A 16447-nucleotide genomic window follows, 5' to 3' on the forward strand; every position below is an offset into this window, starting at 1 on the left:
AGGTGCTCGATTGGATTCAGGTCTGGGGAACGTGCAGGCCAGTCCATAGCATCAATGCCCTTGACATACAGGAACTGCTGACACACTGGCCACATGAGGACGAGCATTGTCATGCATGAGCAGGAACCCAGGGCCCACTGCACCAGCATATGGTCTGACAATGGGTCTGAGGATCTCATCCCGGTACCTAATGGCAGTCATGGTACCTCTGGCTAGCACGTAGAGGTCTGTGCGGCCCTCTAAGGATATGCCTCCCCAGACCATCACTGACCCACCGCCAAACCGGTCATGCTGGAGGATGTTGCAGGCAGCAGAATGTTCTCCACAGCGTCTCCAGACTCTCTCACGTCTGTCACATGTGTTCAGTGTGAACCTGCTCTCATCTGTGAAGAGCACAGGGCGCCAATGGCGAATCTGCCAACCAAGATGTTCTCTGGCAAAGGTCAATCGGGCTGCACGGTGTTGGGCTGTGAGCACAGGCCCCAATTGTGGACGTCGGGCCCTCATACCATCCTCATGCATTCTGTTTCTCACTGTTTGAGCAGAAACCTGCACATTAGTGGCCTGTTGAAGGTCGTTTTTTAGGGCTCCGGCAGTGCTCCTCCTGTTCCTCCTTGCACAAAGGACCAGATAGCGGTCCTGCTGCGGGGTTGTTGTCCTCCTGCGGCCCCCTCCACGTCTCCTGGTGTACTGGCCTGTCTCCTGGTACCTCCTCCATGCTCTGGACACTGTGCTGGGAGACACATCAAATCTTCTTGCCACAGCACGCATTGATGTGCCATCCTGGATGAGCTGCACTACCTGAGCAACTTCTGTAGGTTGCAGATACCGCCTCATGCCACCTCTAGTGGTGAGGGCACTAGCAAAATGAAAAACTAACCAAAGATCGGCCAGAAAAGATGAGGACAGGCAAATGGTCTGTGGCCACCACCTGCAAATCCATTCCTTTTATAGGGGTTGTCTTGCAAATTGTCTAATTTCCACCTGGTGGAAATTAGACAATTTACCAACAGGTGAAATTGATTCACAAATCAGTGTTGCTTCCTAACTGGACAGGTTGATATCTCAAAAGTGTGATTGACTTGGAGCTACATTGCATTGCTTATGTGTTCCCTTTATTTTTTTGAGCAGTGTACTCATTAGTAACTGACTAATCCGCTGAAAAATTTTGTGAAATCAGTATGCAGACTGACAAGACCATACTGGATCGGTCAAAGCCTGGGTTAACAATGGCCGCCATTGGTGCTGTGCCCTCACAGGGTACCGATAGAAACTATAAAATTCACTGTGGCGACCCCTGAAAAACAGGGAACAAGCCAGAAGAAGCCAGAAGAGGAAGCAGTAGTATTAGTAGTAGTAGTAGTAGTACTCGGGACACTAAGAATTGACAGAGAATGTGGGAAATTGCTGAAAGTCTGTGGTTATTTGCCAGGTAACTATCGCCCCAGCTAGGACGCATGTTCTTAATAATCACAAACAAGGTCCGCGGTGGTGTAGCGGTCTAAGCATCGGTTTTGTGTCGATGCAGTTGCCCACTGGGGACCGGGGTTCGCGCCTCGGTCTCGTCAGATCCGACTATGGCAGGACTTGATGAAGCAGCAATAATTGGCAACGCTGTCTTCGGGGGGGGGGGGGGGGTCGGCTTGTGTTCGTCACATGAATGCGTCTCTGTGTGTGTCGGAAAAAGCAGTGGTTTGGCCTGGAGTCGCCTCGCCATTTTTGTGACGAGGCGACTCCTTCGAGACTGCCAGCCAGAGAGATGCAGTTGGCGAATGCACGCAGTACAAGGGTGGGTGTTTGAACTAAATTAGGGATCGATTGGCCACTAAATTGGGAGAAAAAGGGAAAAATCAGAAATAAACTTATAATAATCACAAACAATATTGTGCTGCATCAGATCAAAATCACTGAATTACAACAAAAAATACATCACCAAACCTCCTCATGTAATGAGTACCCTAAAGGACAGGGCTAAAGGGGACAATGAAACTGCTCTGTTATCATGACGTTTCTCATGTAGATTGCTAATGATTTCATTTTCATGTATTTTATGTGACTCAAGACCGTGATCACATGGTATGGAGCACAAACAGAACATGCAATAATAACAAAATGATAGCACATGGCACGGCTGAAGCAAAACAAACATTACTTAAAGGAAGGACATTCTTCGAGAATACACCTTATTTACGAATAACTTCTGGCTTATCTGATTGTAATAAAATTAATCTAAACTGAGATGGGCGGTTTAAATAATACTTTGGCAAATGGCTTTCTCTATAATTCATTGTGCTTACAAGCAAACAAAATATGAAACTCGTCACCCACACGACTGTCATTACAAAGGTTGCAGATCCTCTGGCTTCGATGCAGCTCTTTGTATTGTACAATGACAATGACCTTGGGAATTCTGGTGTTGTTCACCCTAAAATTACAAATAGCCTGCCTGGACTTTTGATTTTCATACAACAGGCACTTTTCCAGTTTAAGCTCTTGTTTAAATTTTTTTGACCCCCCCTCCCTTTTTATTTTCTCCCCACTTGTATTCGTCCAATTACCCCACTCTTCTGAGCGTCCCGGTCACTGCTCCACCCTCTCTGCCGATCCGGGGAGGCCTGCAGACTACCACATGCCTCCTCTGGTACATGTGGAGTCGCCAGCCGCTTCTTTTCACCTGACAGTGAGGAGTTTCACCAGGGGGACGTAGCGCGTGGGAGGATCACGCTATTCCCCCCAGTTCCCCCTCGAACAGACACCCCGACTGACCAGAGAAGGCGCTAATGCAGCGGCCAGGACACATACCCACATCTGGCTTCCCACCCACAGACACGGCCAGTTGTATCTGTAGGGATGCCGACTAAGCTGGATGTAACACAGGGATTCGAATCGGCAATCCCCATGTTGGTAGGCAACGGAATAGATCGCTATGGTACCCGGACACCTCTTGTTTAAATTCTACATGAATATCACATGTCATACTTCTGAGCTCACTTTGACACTTTTGTATGAAGTGATCTTGCAGCCTCTGTTCAACAGTTAGTTTCAACCAGTCGAGCCAGAGGTAATACAAACCACAGTCATCCAGTGTCTGCTTAACCTGCAAGACCTGCGGTGATGCATATACGACCGAATTATGCAGGCTGAGCAAATAATTGCACATTATTCAACTGGGTTTAGTTTCTTTACCTCCTATCAGCCTCCCCCAGTAGCCAATAACTCTCCTTTTAACGGCGACACAGAGTGAGTATCGTCCCAGCTCCCCATAGACCATATTATTACAGGTTGTCATTTTAACTTTTAGGGTGTACTTAAGAAATCTGAAGGGTAGTTTTTCCAGTATATCTATATATATCTAACAACATAACTGGTGTAACTAACTTGTCAAAAAGATCTAGTGTGATATCTACTGGTAAATCGTATTTTCTACATTTACAGAAAATGGCAAACATTGCACGGGAGGCTTGCTTATGCAGCTCCCTCAATGGCAATGTTAAATGAACCATTATGGTTCATAATGACACCGAGATATTTCAAGCAGTGGACAATCTCAAGTTTTTCTCCATTGCATACAAACTTTAGTTTACTAAAATCAGCTTTTGTACAACCAAAAACTGTGACTTCAGTTTTATCACTATTAAACCTTTAATTTCCATTTCTCACAGGAATCCCACATACGGTCTATTGCTTTCTGTAACCCCTCTTTTGTTGTAGACATGATAATTGCATCATCCGCGTAAATCAATACCATACGCGGAATATAACTGTATCATGGTGTCATCAAAATTAATAGGCTGACTGCCATTCTGTAGCAGATAGTGCTCTAGGTCATTGATAAATAATGCAAACAAACAATGGCGATGAATCTTCACCCTGTGTAACCCCTGCTAGGCTTGGAAAAAAAACCCCTCATATTTAATACCATTAACAAATACACATGATTTGATGTTTTTATACACGTTCATTATGACATCCATATTCATTACTCCCCCCTCCCCTTTTGTCCTCTATTGTACCCGGCCAATTACCCCACTCTCCCGAGCCGTCCCGCTCGCTGCTCCACCCCCTCCGCCGATCCGGGGAGGGCTGCAGACTACCACATGCCTCCTCCGATACATGTGGAGTCGCCAGCCGCTTCTTTTCACCTGACAGTGAGGAGTTTCAGCAAGGGGGATGTAGCGCATGGGACGATCACATTATGCCCCCCAATTCTCCCTCCCCCCTGAACAGGCGCCCCAACCGACGAGAGGATCCGCTAGTACAGCGACCAGGACACACACCCAAATCCGGCTTCCCATCCGGCCAATTGTGTCTGTAGGGACGTCTGACCAAGCCGGAGGTAACACGGGGATTTGAAGTGGCGATCCCCGTGTTGGTAGGCAAAGGAATAGACCGCCACGCCACCCGGATGCCCCTCCATATTCATTACTATATTCAAACTGACTGGATACAGACGATTTGTAGCGGCTAGTTTAAGCGAGGGCAAAAGGAACTCCGGCTCAGCATCTAACCCCTCCTCAGCTATCTCCTGCTAGCGTGGAATCAGAGGTAGATGGACCTCATCCTTTAACCAGGCTTTGTTCCTTGGCATTAAAATTACAGTTGTGTAACAGCCAAAGTGAAATGCCTTGATCCAGCTGATAATGGCTTACACTAGATGTGGATTCTACTCTCTGTGCAGTTTGGTAAGGAATTATTTGAAACTGTCTACTTATGTGAGTGTGCATACTTTCGTGATTGCACAACTGTCCTCTTTACGTAAGTGCCTCTGTGTACCTTGAGCAATTTGGCGTGCAGCAGGAGCGTGTAGGCAGCCTCAGTGTAGTTGTCACACTCCTTGTGGAGGTCACACAGCTTGTACAGGTACCTGGCAAGAAGGAGAAATGATTTATGGGTCATGCCTGGGTGGGCTTCTTACACTTTACCAATAGAGACAGAAAGTTAACTCTGCCAGACTGATGGCTCTCGACAGCCTCTTTTAGCTAAGTAACGCTCACCAGACAGAAAGTCTGACCGGCAAGACTGTGTATGTCAACAAAATCACAAATCCACTTTGGGATCTCCGGAGGATAACTTGGGGGTTTAAGGAAAAAAATAAAGTATGGCATTTTGTCTTGACAGGGAAATTTAGCTCCACCGAATAGGGGGCAATGTCACGGCACTAAATCACCTTAATGCATGTAATGTAGCTTAGCAGTGAGTGTAAGACACAGTGTGTTTCTTCTAATGTGGGGGAAAACAGCAACCTTAACAGGATTTAATGCTTAAAAATAAATACACAAATAATAGACATGGGTTAGAGTACTGCTTAGGTCGTACCTGATGTACATCTCCTCTCTCTCTATCTCCTTGTAGAAGTTCTGGGGGGAAAGAGATGGGCCATTAGAAATTGCTTGGCATCTAATAACAAAAAAATCACATTTGTTTTAGAAATAAAACATTTGCCCTTATATTGCATAGGACTTACAAGTCAGCACTGATCGTATGAGCTAAATTTCTGAAATACATTTCGAAAATGTCATGGCCTTCAACAGACAGAGATAAAGTATTTGCTGAAGAGATTGGCTGTGATCAGTACCGCAGCAGAGGGTTATCAAACTGCTCTCCTGGCTATTGACGGAAAAAGTCCCATTTTAACACAGCCGGCACAGCACTGACTTAATATGACTCAGTCGGACTAAATGCTGAATCCAATCACGCATGGCCCAGGTTCTCTTTCAATGGCTTATTTTAGGCTCTGCAGCCACATGAGGGACGACATTTTACCACTCCCGGATGAAATGTCATTTCACAAAAGATAGGCCTCCCAGTTGAGCTGCCATGTATAATGTCTCAATACGTTCTGACACATCGCTATTGTGTCATTGTCTTTTGGGGTTTCCTCCTGTTATCACTGCTGCCTTGCTGACAGCTTTAGCCTATAAGAAATTCCTGGGGGTCAACAATGCAAGATCTGCTGACAACTATTGTTCAAGCAGTCTAGAAAGTCATTATTAGGCTGAGTATATAAAGACTTGGCATTAATCAATGTTGTCTTGTTAAAGGACATGTCACCGTTTGGCAATGGAGAAGGCGCCAGTCTTACCAGCACATTGACAGTGCAGCTCATTCTGTTCTCCTTGTTCTCGTCATGCATGATGGTCCTGTAGTCCAGCAGCCTCTCCAGCAGACGCACCACCAGAGTGACAAAGTTCTCACCCGTCCTGGCCAGGTACTTGTGCTTCCTGCAGTGCTCCAGTAAACTGCCGCACGCATTTTTGGCATGCGATTGTTGGGTGGGATGCATGGAGGTAACAGTGGTAGCATAAGAATTAGATATTTGTAGACAGTGGTGTTAAAAATATAATGCTTTGCTGGTTGAAATTTGAGAAAGCACTTTCTGTGTCAATTAAAACCGAGTTTGCGACCGACTTGTTTCTAAAAGCAAACGTCACATATGCATAATACATGCATACGCTAACACAGACACACACGCACGCACGCATACATCCAACGAGTTTGTGCTTGACTGTGACGGAAAGTCACGTGATCCTCAGTACACTGTGATTATTTTGGTAGAGTGCTATGTCGCAATTAGCATTATCTAACTTGTCAGGTTCAGGCGTAATCCTGCCCATTAATCAGCACTTACATTTTCTGAAAGAGAACTTTGTACTGCTCATCTCCGCGCCCCCCCTCCACCTCGTGATCCAGCTTGGTGATGATCTCGTTCTCAAACTGCAATTAGACAGAGCAGGCGTAAATAATCAGTGTAGCTAATTTTTCAATTCATTAACGCCATCTCCCCCCCTCCCCCTCTTTCTACATTGTGGATTGGTTGAGGAGATCTGTGCCTGAAACTTAATCACCCCCACACCCTCCAGCCCAGCTGGCTGGGAGCTCATATTCATCTGATCTTTACCAGAAATTAACATCTCTTCATAGAAGGTGCAATTTGACAGGCAGAACAGAGGGCAAGGTCATCGCATGAGACGCATCACCTTCAATATCAACTTTTCCCTCCCCATTCACTGATGCTTCCTGCTCTGTTGTTGTTGAACCAGTTTCTGACAGTAACACATGGATATCTCTGGTATTAGTATATATGGCAGCTGCATAACAATACATTTTATTGTGCTGAAACAATCACATCAACTTTATGATGTGTCGGTGTGTCAGCTAGGTGGGAGGAAAAGAAAAGAAGAGAAGAGAAGAGAAATGAAGAGAAGAGAAGTTTGGCCAATTCAGAAAAGATGTAAACGCTGCTCTCTGCTAAGCTGGGGATTTACACAGCGATAGGGAGAGAGAGAGAGCAAGGGGGGAGGGAGAAGGGGGAGGATAGAAAGCGAGGGAGAGGGGGAGAGAAAGAAGAGAGAGGGGAGAGAAAGAAAAAGGGGAGAGAGAGAGCAAGGGGGGGAGAGAGAGAAGAGAGAGGGGGGAGAGAGGGGGGACGATAAAGAGAGGGAGAGAGAAGCGAGAGAGAGGGGAGAGCGAGAGAGACAGAGACAGAGAGAGACAGAGACAGAGAGAGTGAGAGTGAGAGAGAGAGAGAGAGAGAGAGAGAGAGAGAGAGAGAGAGAGAGAGAGAGAGAGAGAGAGAGAGAGAGAGAGAGTGAGGGAGCTCGTGAAGGGAATATAGCTGGCTTACACCATAAAAAGGGGTCAGGCCGAAGTGAAATTGATCATATTTCACTGCAGTGAGAGAATAAGAGAGCAGCAGTCGCCTCAAATGAGCCAGGTTTTGACTGACACATCGACTTAATTACCAGGGCTCCCTCACTCCCACCCTGAAGAGGCTGTACAATTGGCAGGATGATCTGAAAGAGAGCCATCGGCTGTCACTGTATTCACAGTACTACAAGAGCTAGCGCTGGCATTGGGAGCCGATACAAAGAAAGGCTCGAGATGTGTTGCTTTGAAACTTGCCGCAGCAAACATGCCTTGCTTTGGGGGCCAGCTTAAACATAGTTAAGCAGGAAACTGGCGTAGCGATCTTATGGCAAAACAACTGTGACCAATAGGATTTGCTTGCACAAAAAGCAGCTCGGTATTATTCTGTAATAAGGCATAACATAAGTCCCACTTGCTGTGCCTGTTAATAACTGCAACACACCAAAATGAGATTTGCAGCTTTAAGACTAAGCTTGCAGCTATGAAACTTTCTCTGACAGACTACTCCCCTATTTACTCCTTCTCTTTTCAAATCTCTCCCACTTTTCCATAAGCTTAAGTCCTTCTGGCCCTGGTTGATAGCAATGGTACATCTGACACACCCTCTGGAAGCTGCACGTGAAATGGAACTCGCACTGCATCATGTCAAAGAAGATGGGGATGGTGGCCTTCCTCAGCTCGATCTCAGGGATCAGTGTCATCTCCAGGATAGGACCCACCATCTCAGGGATGAATTTGATCTTGTGGGGACCTGATAAGGCAATAAGGAGACAGAACCATTAGCAGAAAGTCGGTACAAAATGGCAGGTTTTTGTGATGTAAAAAATGAAACCAAGATAAATCATGTCAGAAATTGTTCCACTTTTTTTCTGGAAATTGCAACCATTAAAAAGGAAGTGAAAAACAATCAAACCCAGATACAATTGGGGAGAAAAGGGGGAAAAACATTTTAGGGAAAAAAGAGAAAAATACAAAACTTACAATAACCTGGTTGCATAAGTGTGCGCACCCCTAAACTAATACCTTGAATCACCTTTTCATTTTATTACAGCACCCGGTTTTACTGGATAAGAGTCTATCAGCTTGGGCGTCCGGGTGGTATGGCGGTCTATTCCATTGCCTGCCATCACGGGGATCGTGACTGGTATTTTGGAGCTTTTCATAATTCCCTCCACCTTCACTCAAGCCCCATTCTGAGTGAGGAAAAGGAGCCCCAAAACATGCTTCACCATGGGTCTGGTGTTCTTTTGGTGATGTGCTGTGTTGTTTTTGTACCAAACACACCTTTTGGAATTATGGCCAAAAAGTTCAACCTTGGTCTCATTATAACTCATTTTGCCACATGATTTTGGGAGACTGGATGTATATTTTTAAGAAAATCTAGCCAGGCATGGATGTTTTTTTTTTCTTTTTCATGTGAAAAGGCTTCTGTCTTGTCACCCTACCCCATAGCCCGGACAAATTAAGAATATGCGAGACTGTTGTCACATGTAGGGAGCAACCAATATTTGGCAGAAATTCCTGTAGCTCCTTTAATGTTGCTGTAGGCCTCTTGGCAGCCTCCCTGACCAGTTTTCTATGTCTCTTCTCATCAATTTTGGAGGGATGTCCTGTCCTTGGTAATGTCAGTTGTGCCATCTTTTCTCCACTTGTTGATGATTGTCTTCACTGTGTTCCATGGTATCTCTGATACCTTGGAAATTCTTTTGCACCCCTCTCCTGATCAGCACCGTTCAACAATGAGATCCCATTCATGCTTTGTAAGCTCTTTGTGGACCATGTGCTTTGGCAGTTGGGTGCAACCAAGAAGATGACAGAAAAATCCTACAGGAACAGCTGCTTTATTTGAGGTTAATCACATTCGCTTTAATTGGCAGGTGTATACCAGCTACTCTCTAGCACGAGTTTTAATGTGATTGTTTTAATTCTGAACACAGCAACATCCCCAATTATAAAAGGGTATGCACGCTTATGCAGCATATGTTATGTTTTGTATTTCTTCCCTAAAGTGTTTCTGATTGCTTGACACTTTATTTTTATAGGTTACAATTAAATTTTTTAAAAAAAATGAAAAAAGTTCTGACTTGTTTTCTTTTTTAAATACTAAAGTCTGCCATTTTAACAGGGGGGTGTGGACTTTGTATACCCACTGTACAATGTAGTGTTAAACTAGTGACTATACAATATATAAACTCCCACCGAGATGACAGCTCTGAATACCGCTATATCTTGATTCATTCAGAACATTAAGACTCATTAATGTCCCCTTGGTATAAAGAAACAGGTGTTGTTTATTTGGCTCTCTATGTGTAATGTCTTAAGTTACAGGCATTTTCTCTGACATTTTATTAAGGGAAAAACTTCTTAGCAGACACCTTTGGTAAAAAAATAAAAATAAAAAAGGCAGTGAGCTAATTAAAAGACTTGTGAATTAATCAATCTTAACCTGCCAGAAAAAAAGCATCGCATAATTAAAGACATCAGAGGTTACAATGAGAGGAAGCCCTTGTAGGATGCAATCTACCCCCCCCCCCAGAATCTCCTCCGAGATATTGCTGCTCAAGTTCTATCACAACATGACACAAAGCCAGTTAGCACCTGCTTCTCTACTCTTAGTGACATTTACCCACATGATTATGAAGAAGACACTTAGAGGCTGTTTATACCTGGCATTAACATGCATCTTGGGTGATCCGATCACAAGCTGACAGCTTTAAGTACAGGTGTGAATAAACCCAATGATCCTCAATGCGTCTTGAGATCTGATCGCTCAGGCCACATTCGGAGGTGGCCTGTGATGCATTTGTCCACATCGCATTTGAAGTTTTTTTTTTGCCCCCCCCCCCGTTTCTACCTAATTGTATCCGGCCAATTTCCCAACTCTTCCGAGCCGTCCCAGTCGTTGCTCCACCCCCTCTGCATATCCGGGAGGGCTGCAGACTACCACAGGACTCCTCCGATACACGTGGAGTCGTCAGCCGCTTCTTTTCACCTGACAGTGAGGAGTTTCGTCACAGGGACGTATAGCGCATGGGAGGATCACGCTATTCCCTCCAGACCCCCCCCCCCGAACAGGTGCCCCGACTGACCAGAGGTACTATTGCAGCGATCAGGACACATACCCACATCCGGTTTCCAACCTGCAGACACGGCCAACTGTGTCTGTAGGGATGCCCGACCAAGCCGGAGGTAACACGGGGATTCGAACTGGCGATCTCCGTGTTGGTAGACAACGGAATAGACCATCATGCCACCCGGGTGCCCGCATTTGAAGTTTAAAGACATGGGTCCCAGGCCGCATTGAAGGACCGCCTAGTCAACAGATGTCCTTTGGATGTCTGTTGACTAGGCGGTCACCAAAGCATCCTCTGGGTTTAGTTCAGTCTTTCTTTTTTACCTCATCTGCAGTTTCTGACACACATCAGACCCACTACTATGGAAGAGCCCCCGCCCACTTTTACGTTCAAGTTCAAGTTCAGATTCAAGTTCATTTATCCATCGAAGTGCAGAGCCCCACCCTCTCAAACCTGCCGGAATAATCTGAGCCCGAACCGACGTGATCGGGTCGAGCCGGACAGGGTTCAGGTTGAGTATTCCAAACTCTAGTGTTGAGGCGTCTACATTTTCCCACATAACGAGTCTTAAGAAATTAATTTCAACTTCTGCTGTGTATTTTTAAGCACAAAATGAAAGAAGGCAAACAATCGAAGCCTGGTGCCCCTCACCTTTCAGTTAATTTCCCTCATCAGATTCTTTGTCTCTATCTGGTGCGGCACGCTTTTGCCGCATCCATGCCATTGTGATAATGTGAATATTTATAATTTCAATAATGTCGATATTTGATAATGTCTTTCATTCATTCAATAACACGGGCCGGTGCGCTGCTCCCCCGCGAGCCACGCTCCCTCTCTCCGTCTGCAGCTGAGGCTAACCCCCCCACTACAGCGGCGTACGTGTTTATTTGCATATAGAGTGGGGGAAGTGAGATTTGCTCACAAGTGGTTACTCAAGATGCGTGTGCGGACGCATTCTAATGCCAGGTGTGAACCGATGTACTTGAGAGCTTCCCACTTGTGATCGGATCACCCAAGACGCATGTTAATACCCGGTGTAAACAGCCTCTTAGATGGCAGATGTTCTAAAAAATTAACTCCAAAACAACACCCCCACCCCCCCAACATGTGTCAACAAGCCAGTGGGCTATTTGTGGGGCTTTCATTCATCTCCTGTGGTAAACTTGTTCAGTCAGATTTTTTTTTTATTCATTTAACCAATTCAGTGAATTGTGAAACCTCTTTAAAAAGGATGGGAAAAAAATGTGTTATTTACCTAGATTGTACCACATGTCCCTGATTTCGAAGCCAATTTGTCTTCTCATGTCCTGGTACCTGTAATAAAAATGCAGTTAAAGTCTCCTCCATGACCTTTATTCAAATCCTGGAACAATAGTATAACCCCCACCCCCCCAAAAAAGGAAGAAAAAAAAACATGGAAAAACAGTTTTGAGTACACAAGACATGATTTGTGATTTCAGTAATTTGCTTTTAATCCAAGATGCTTAACAGCAGCAGACTTGAATTTGATTTACTAAGAAACCCTGCTGTCTGCGAGATATGTGGAGGGCAAGACCAGACAAAACAAAACGTAAATGTCTGAAAGGACCATTTCAATTAGCTAAAAAAGTCCAAGCAACTAGATGAGGAGAAAAAATGTATAGGTTTTATATAAAATGAGGCCCGGCAAGCAGATGAAGCTTCAAAGATGAGTCCCATCTGGACTTTATGTCTGGGTTTCTACAGGGAGGGATTAGCTGATGAGCTCTCCAAAATCTTGGGCAATAACGAACTCTCCAAATGAAACCTCATCAAACTCAACCAGACTTTCAGTCCATCTCACCATCCAACATGCCATGCCTGGATCGGGGGGCGCAAACAGTGAGACGGATAGGACACAAAGTTTTTTTTTTAACCCCCTTTTTCTCCCCAATTGTATCCGGCCAATTACCCCACTCTTCCAAGCTGTCCTGGTCGCTGCTCCATCCCCTCTGCCGATCCGGGGAAGGCTGCAGACTACAACATGCCTCCTCCGATACATGTGGAGTCACCAGCTGCTTCTTTTCATCTGACAGTGAGGAGTTTCGCCAGGGGGACATAGTGCGTGGGAGGATCATGCTATTCCCCCCCAGTTCCCACTCTCCCCTGAACAGGCGCCCCGACTGACGAGAGGAGGCGCTAGTGCAGCGACCAGGGCACATACCCACATCCGACTTCCCACCCGCAGACATGGCCAATTGTGTCTGTAGGGACGCCCGACCAAGCTGGAGGTAACACAGGGATTTGAACCGGCAATACCCTTGTTGGTAGGCAACAGAATAGGCCGCCGTGTCACCCGGACGCCCAAGCGCAATAATTTTAGGGCAGAAATTCTCTGCAGATTATGAATTTCCTCGAGCACAAAGGAGACGTGAAGGACTGAATGAACACTCCAGGGATCAGACCGCCCGGCTGAGGCACGAAGACAGATCTGTGTCCTCTTCTAACTGACTGATTGGGTCACACAGGGGGATCAATGACACCTCTGCAAGACACTGCAGAGGACTGATGGGACGTAGAGGTAGAGGAAACCTAGTTTGGGGAATTAAGCACTCTCTGTGCATGCCACCTCTCCCGACCCCTCATTAATATCCATCCCCAGCCTCCTTCACATGCCGCAACATTTCAGAGCACCTTGGCCCCCTGATGGGATTCTGAGGCCCAATTGGTTGTTTTGCCAATACTTGACAAAGACACGCTAATATATGATGACAGGGGTGAGGAGAGGGTTGGACAATACTATCAATAGAGCTGTGTCACCTCTGTGAGCCTTGGCCAGGTCAAAATTGTCCCTTTACTATCCTCGGCTGTCAAAGGGAGGGCCGCTGCAAAGCTAAATAATCGATAAATGCGAAGAGGTACTGGTAATACCGAGCACGAGGCTGTGTCAGATAAAAGAAACAAAGTGACAGGTTATGCCAGGGCTTCTCAAAGCCCAGACCTTGGTCCGCATCTGGACCGAACGGCAAGTCAATCCGGACCCAGCACCATACCTCGTGTTATGAATACAATATGTTATGAAGTGTAACGTTTTCTATTTTGTGTGTTGTTGCTGCAGACACCACACATTAGCATTACACCAGAGAACTTGCTTTGGGGGCGATGTGAAGCTTTTATTGTACTTACAGTTAACGTAATGAGTGTGGTTGTCGTCAACTTGAGTAACACTATCTTCACTTGGTTCACTGTCTCCTCTGCTCCGCTCAGTGTGTGTGTGTGTGTGTGTGGAGAGGATGAGCCCCAACCTCATTAAAGCACAGAGAGTAGAGGAGAGAAACTAGGGTGACCATACGTAGCATGTGGGAGGATCACACTATTCCCCCCAGTTCCCCCTCCCCCCCAACAGGCACCCTGACCAACCAGAGGAGGTGCTAGTGCAGAGACTAGGACACATACCCACATATGGCTTCCCACCCGCAGACACGGCCAATTGTGTCTGTAGGGACGCCCGACCAAGCCGGAGGTAACATGGGGATTCGAACCGGCGATCCCATTTTGGTAGGCAATGGAATAGACTGCTATGCTACCTTGATGCCCAAGTACCCCTGTTTTATGTCTTGAACTGTCATGTCCCAACTTGGTAACATTCAACATTATTGCTAATCCTATATTTGAGCACCTCTTACAAACATTTGACTTGAGATGGCTAGAGCAAAAGCCATCCCAAAATTATTATTTTGGAGGGTCCTCTAGGGCCTACTGAGTGAGTGTGCCTGTGTCCTAATCTGTCCTCCAGTCTGTGTGTGTGTATGTATGTGTGTGTGTGTGTGTGTGGGGGGGGGTCTATATGCATACACACGTTCACCTATGTGTGCGTTGGCATGTGTTGGGTGTTTTCGTGAGTCTCCATTAGTGTGAATGTGCATTTCTGCACACCTATGCACACTAACTTGTATCACTACAGGGTGACAGGGTCTCAGCTTGTCTCCACCCAGAACAAACTTTTGAAAAATTACATTTTGTGGGTTAAGAACAAGGTGGGAGAAAGGTGGGTGTCTGTAAAACCTCTGACTTTGGCAGTTCGTGATCAGTTTGTAATCTACACCGCTAATTGGGGTGGGGTCAGCAGTACAACAGAGACCAAAATTTCAACTGAGAACAAAACTAAGTTTTCTCATTTAAAGCATTTTGGCGAAGTTATCTTGACTAATGTTGAAATTACATCTAATATTGATAGGTTTCATCAGGTAGAAGGCATGTGGACAGATCTATTGCTCAAAGTATGGTGATTTAGGATTTAAGTACACTTAAAGTATGTAGGCCTGTGGAAGCAGGGGTATGAAGGTCCATTTGTGTTACATATGCAGGATGAGTGATGCAGAGGGACTGACAGATAGGCATTCTGAGACAGATGCGAGATGCTACCCCATCATACCACTGTGGGTGCTGAGACAGGCAGCGATGACTGTCAGTTGTCAGGGATTACAATGCATATCTGTTGGGGAGAGGGGGTCTCCGAGAGGTTAAATGAGAATGAAAACATGTCTGCTGAGGAACCGGGGGATGGCGGGTGAGGCGAGGTCTGAGATCTTAAACAATAAGGGGTCATATCATGATCAACTGCCATGATGGATGGAAAAGACACAGGCAGAGGAAAGATCATCGCAGAGGAAGACAGCTCACAATTGAGTCACCGGAAAATGATGCCACAGTCTGCAGGAGAAGCTGTGAAGGGATTAAAGTCTACAGCAGCAGACCTGTCATATACCTCAAGTCTTGACACTTCCTGACCCTCACTGTGCGCTTGCAACATCAATGTGACTGTATGCTATGTGATCTCCAGAGTCGCTCTGTTGGAGCCCTTTCACGTATGCAGGTGGCATTCACATTAGCATCCACGGAGACGTTTCGATAAATGTTTCACTGCTGCACTAGCCTGTTATCATGCTGTCCTGGCGGTGTGAGGTCAGCCAGCGAGTGGCTGAAGAAAATGAGGATTGCATAGACACCAGTAATAGGCTCTGGCCTAACAAACAGCTCAGGGAAAGATTTGTGAATGAGGAGCACTTAACGGCTGTGCAGCAGACATCTCTGATTTTACCTCTCTGTTCGGTGCCACCAGAGCAAGGTACCATAATTGGCGTGGCAGGCAGGATTGACAGCACACAGAGAGAGGGGGATAAAGAGGGAGGAAGTCAAACAAGGTGAGCAGTTGATGGAGTGAGAAAGACTACATATATACAGTGCTGTCCACTAATATTGGCACCTTTGATAAATATGAGCAAAAGTGGCTATGAAAAAACGTCTTTGCTGTTTATCCTCTTGATCTTACACTCAAAATATTAAGTAAAATCTGACCTGTAATTGAAGTAAAATGATTGAAAAAAATACTCCCATTAATAAAATAAATACATTTCTCAAAAACATGCATGCCACAATTATTGGCATCCCTACAAAGTCTTAGGAGTAAAATCCAATTGAAGTATTTCCCCCATTTATATTTTACTTCACCTGATTGATTAAGAGCATATAGGTGGTCGCCCATGACTTCCTGTTTCACTTGGTATAAATATGAGGTGACACACAGGCCAAATTCCCATAGTCATCCATCACCATGCGAAAGACTCGAGAATACAGTAATGATGTGCAACACAAGGTTGTTGAGCGGAACAAATCACAAAAGGCAATAAGAAAATAGCTAAATGTTTGAAAATGCCCATTTCCACTATCAGGGCAATAATAAGTTTAGAGCAACTGGAGATGTTAAG

General features: G+C 45.5%; 1 protein-coding gene across 2 annotated transcripts in view; it reads right to left on the reverse strand.

The window, feature by feature from the left end:
- dock1 (dedicator of cytokinesis 1) overlaps positions 1 to 16447 on the reverse strand; it is a 350480-nt gene that overhangs the window by 72229 nt on the left and 261804 nt on the right. For both annotated transcript variants that reach the window (XM_056297765.1, XM_056297766.1), the window contains exons 32-37: positions 11977 to 12035; positions 8250 to 8398; positions 6629 to 6714; positions 6083 to 6239; positions 5317 to 5357; positions 4774 to 4864 (exon numbers count right to left, since the gene is read on the reverse strand). In XM_056297765.1, coding sequence (XP_056153740.1) covers positions 4774 to 4864; positions 5317 to 5357; positions 6083 to 6239; positions 6629 to 6714; positions 8250 to 8398; positions 11977 to 12035 — 583 coding nt within the window. The remainder of the gene's footprint in view (positions 1 to 4773; positions 4865 to 5316; positions 5358 to 6082; positions 6240 to 6628; positions 6715 to 8249; positions 8399 to 11976; positions 12036 to 16447) is intronic.

Source organism: Lampris incognitus, chromosome 17 (genome assembly GCF_029633865.1).
Source record: "Lampris incognitus isolate fLamInc1 chromosome 17, fLamInc1.hap2, whole genome shotgun sequence".
NCBI lineage: Eukaryota > Metazoa > Chordata > Actinopteri > Lampriformes > Lampridae > Lampris > Lampris incognitus.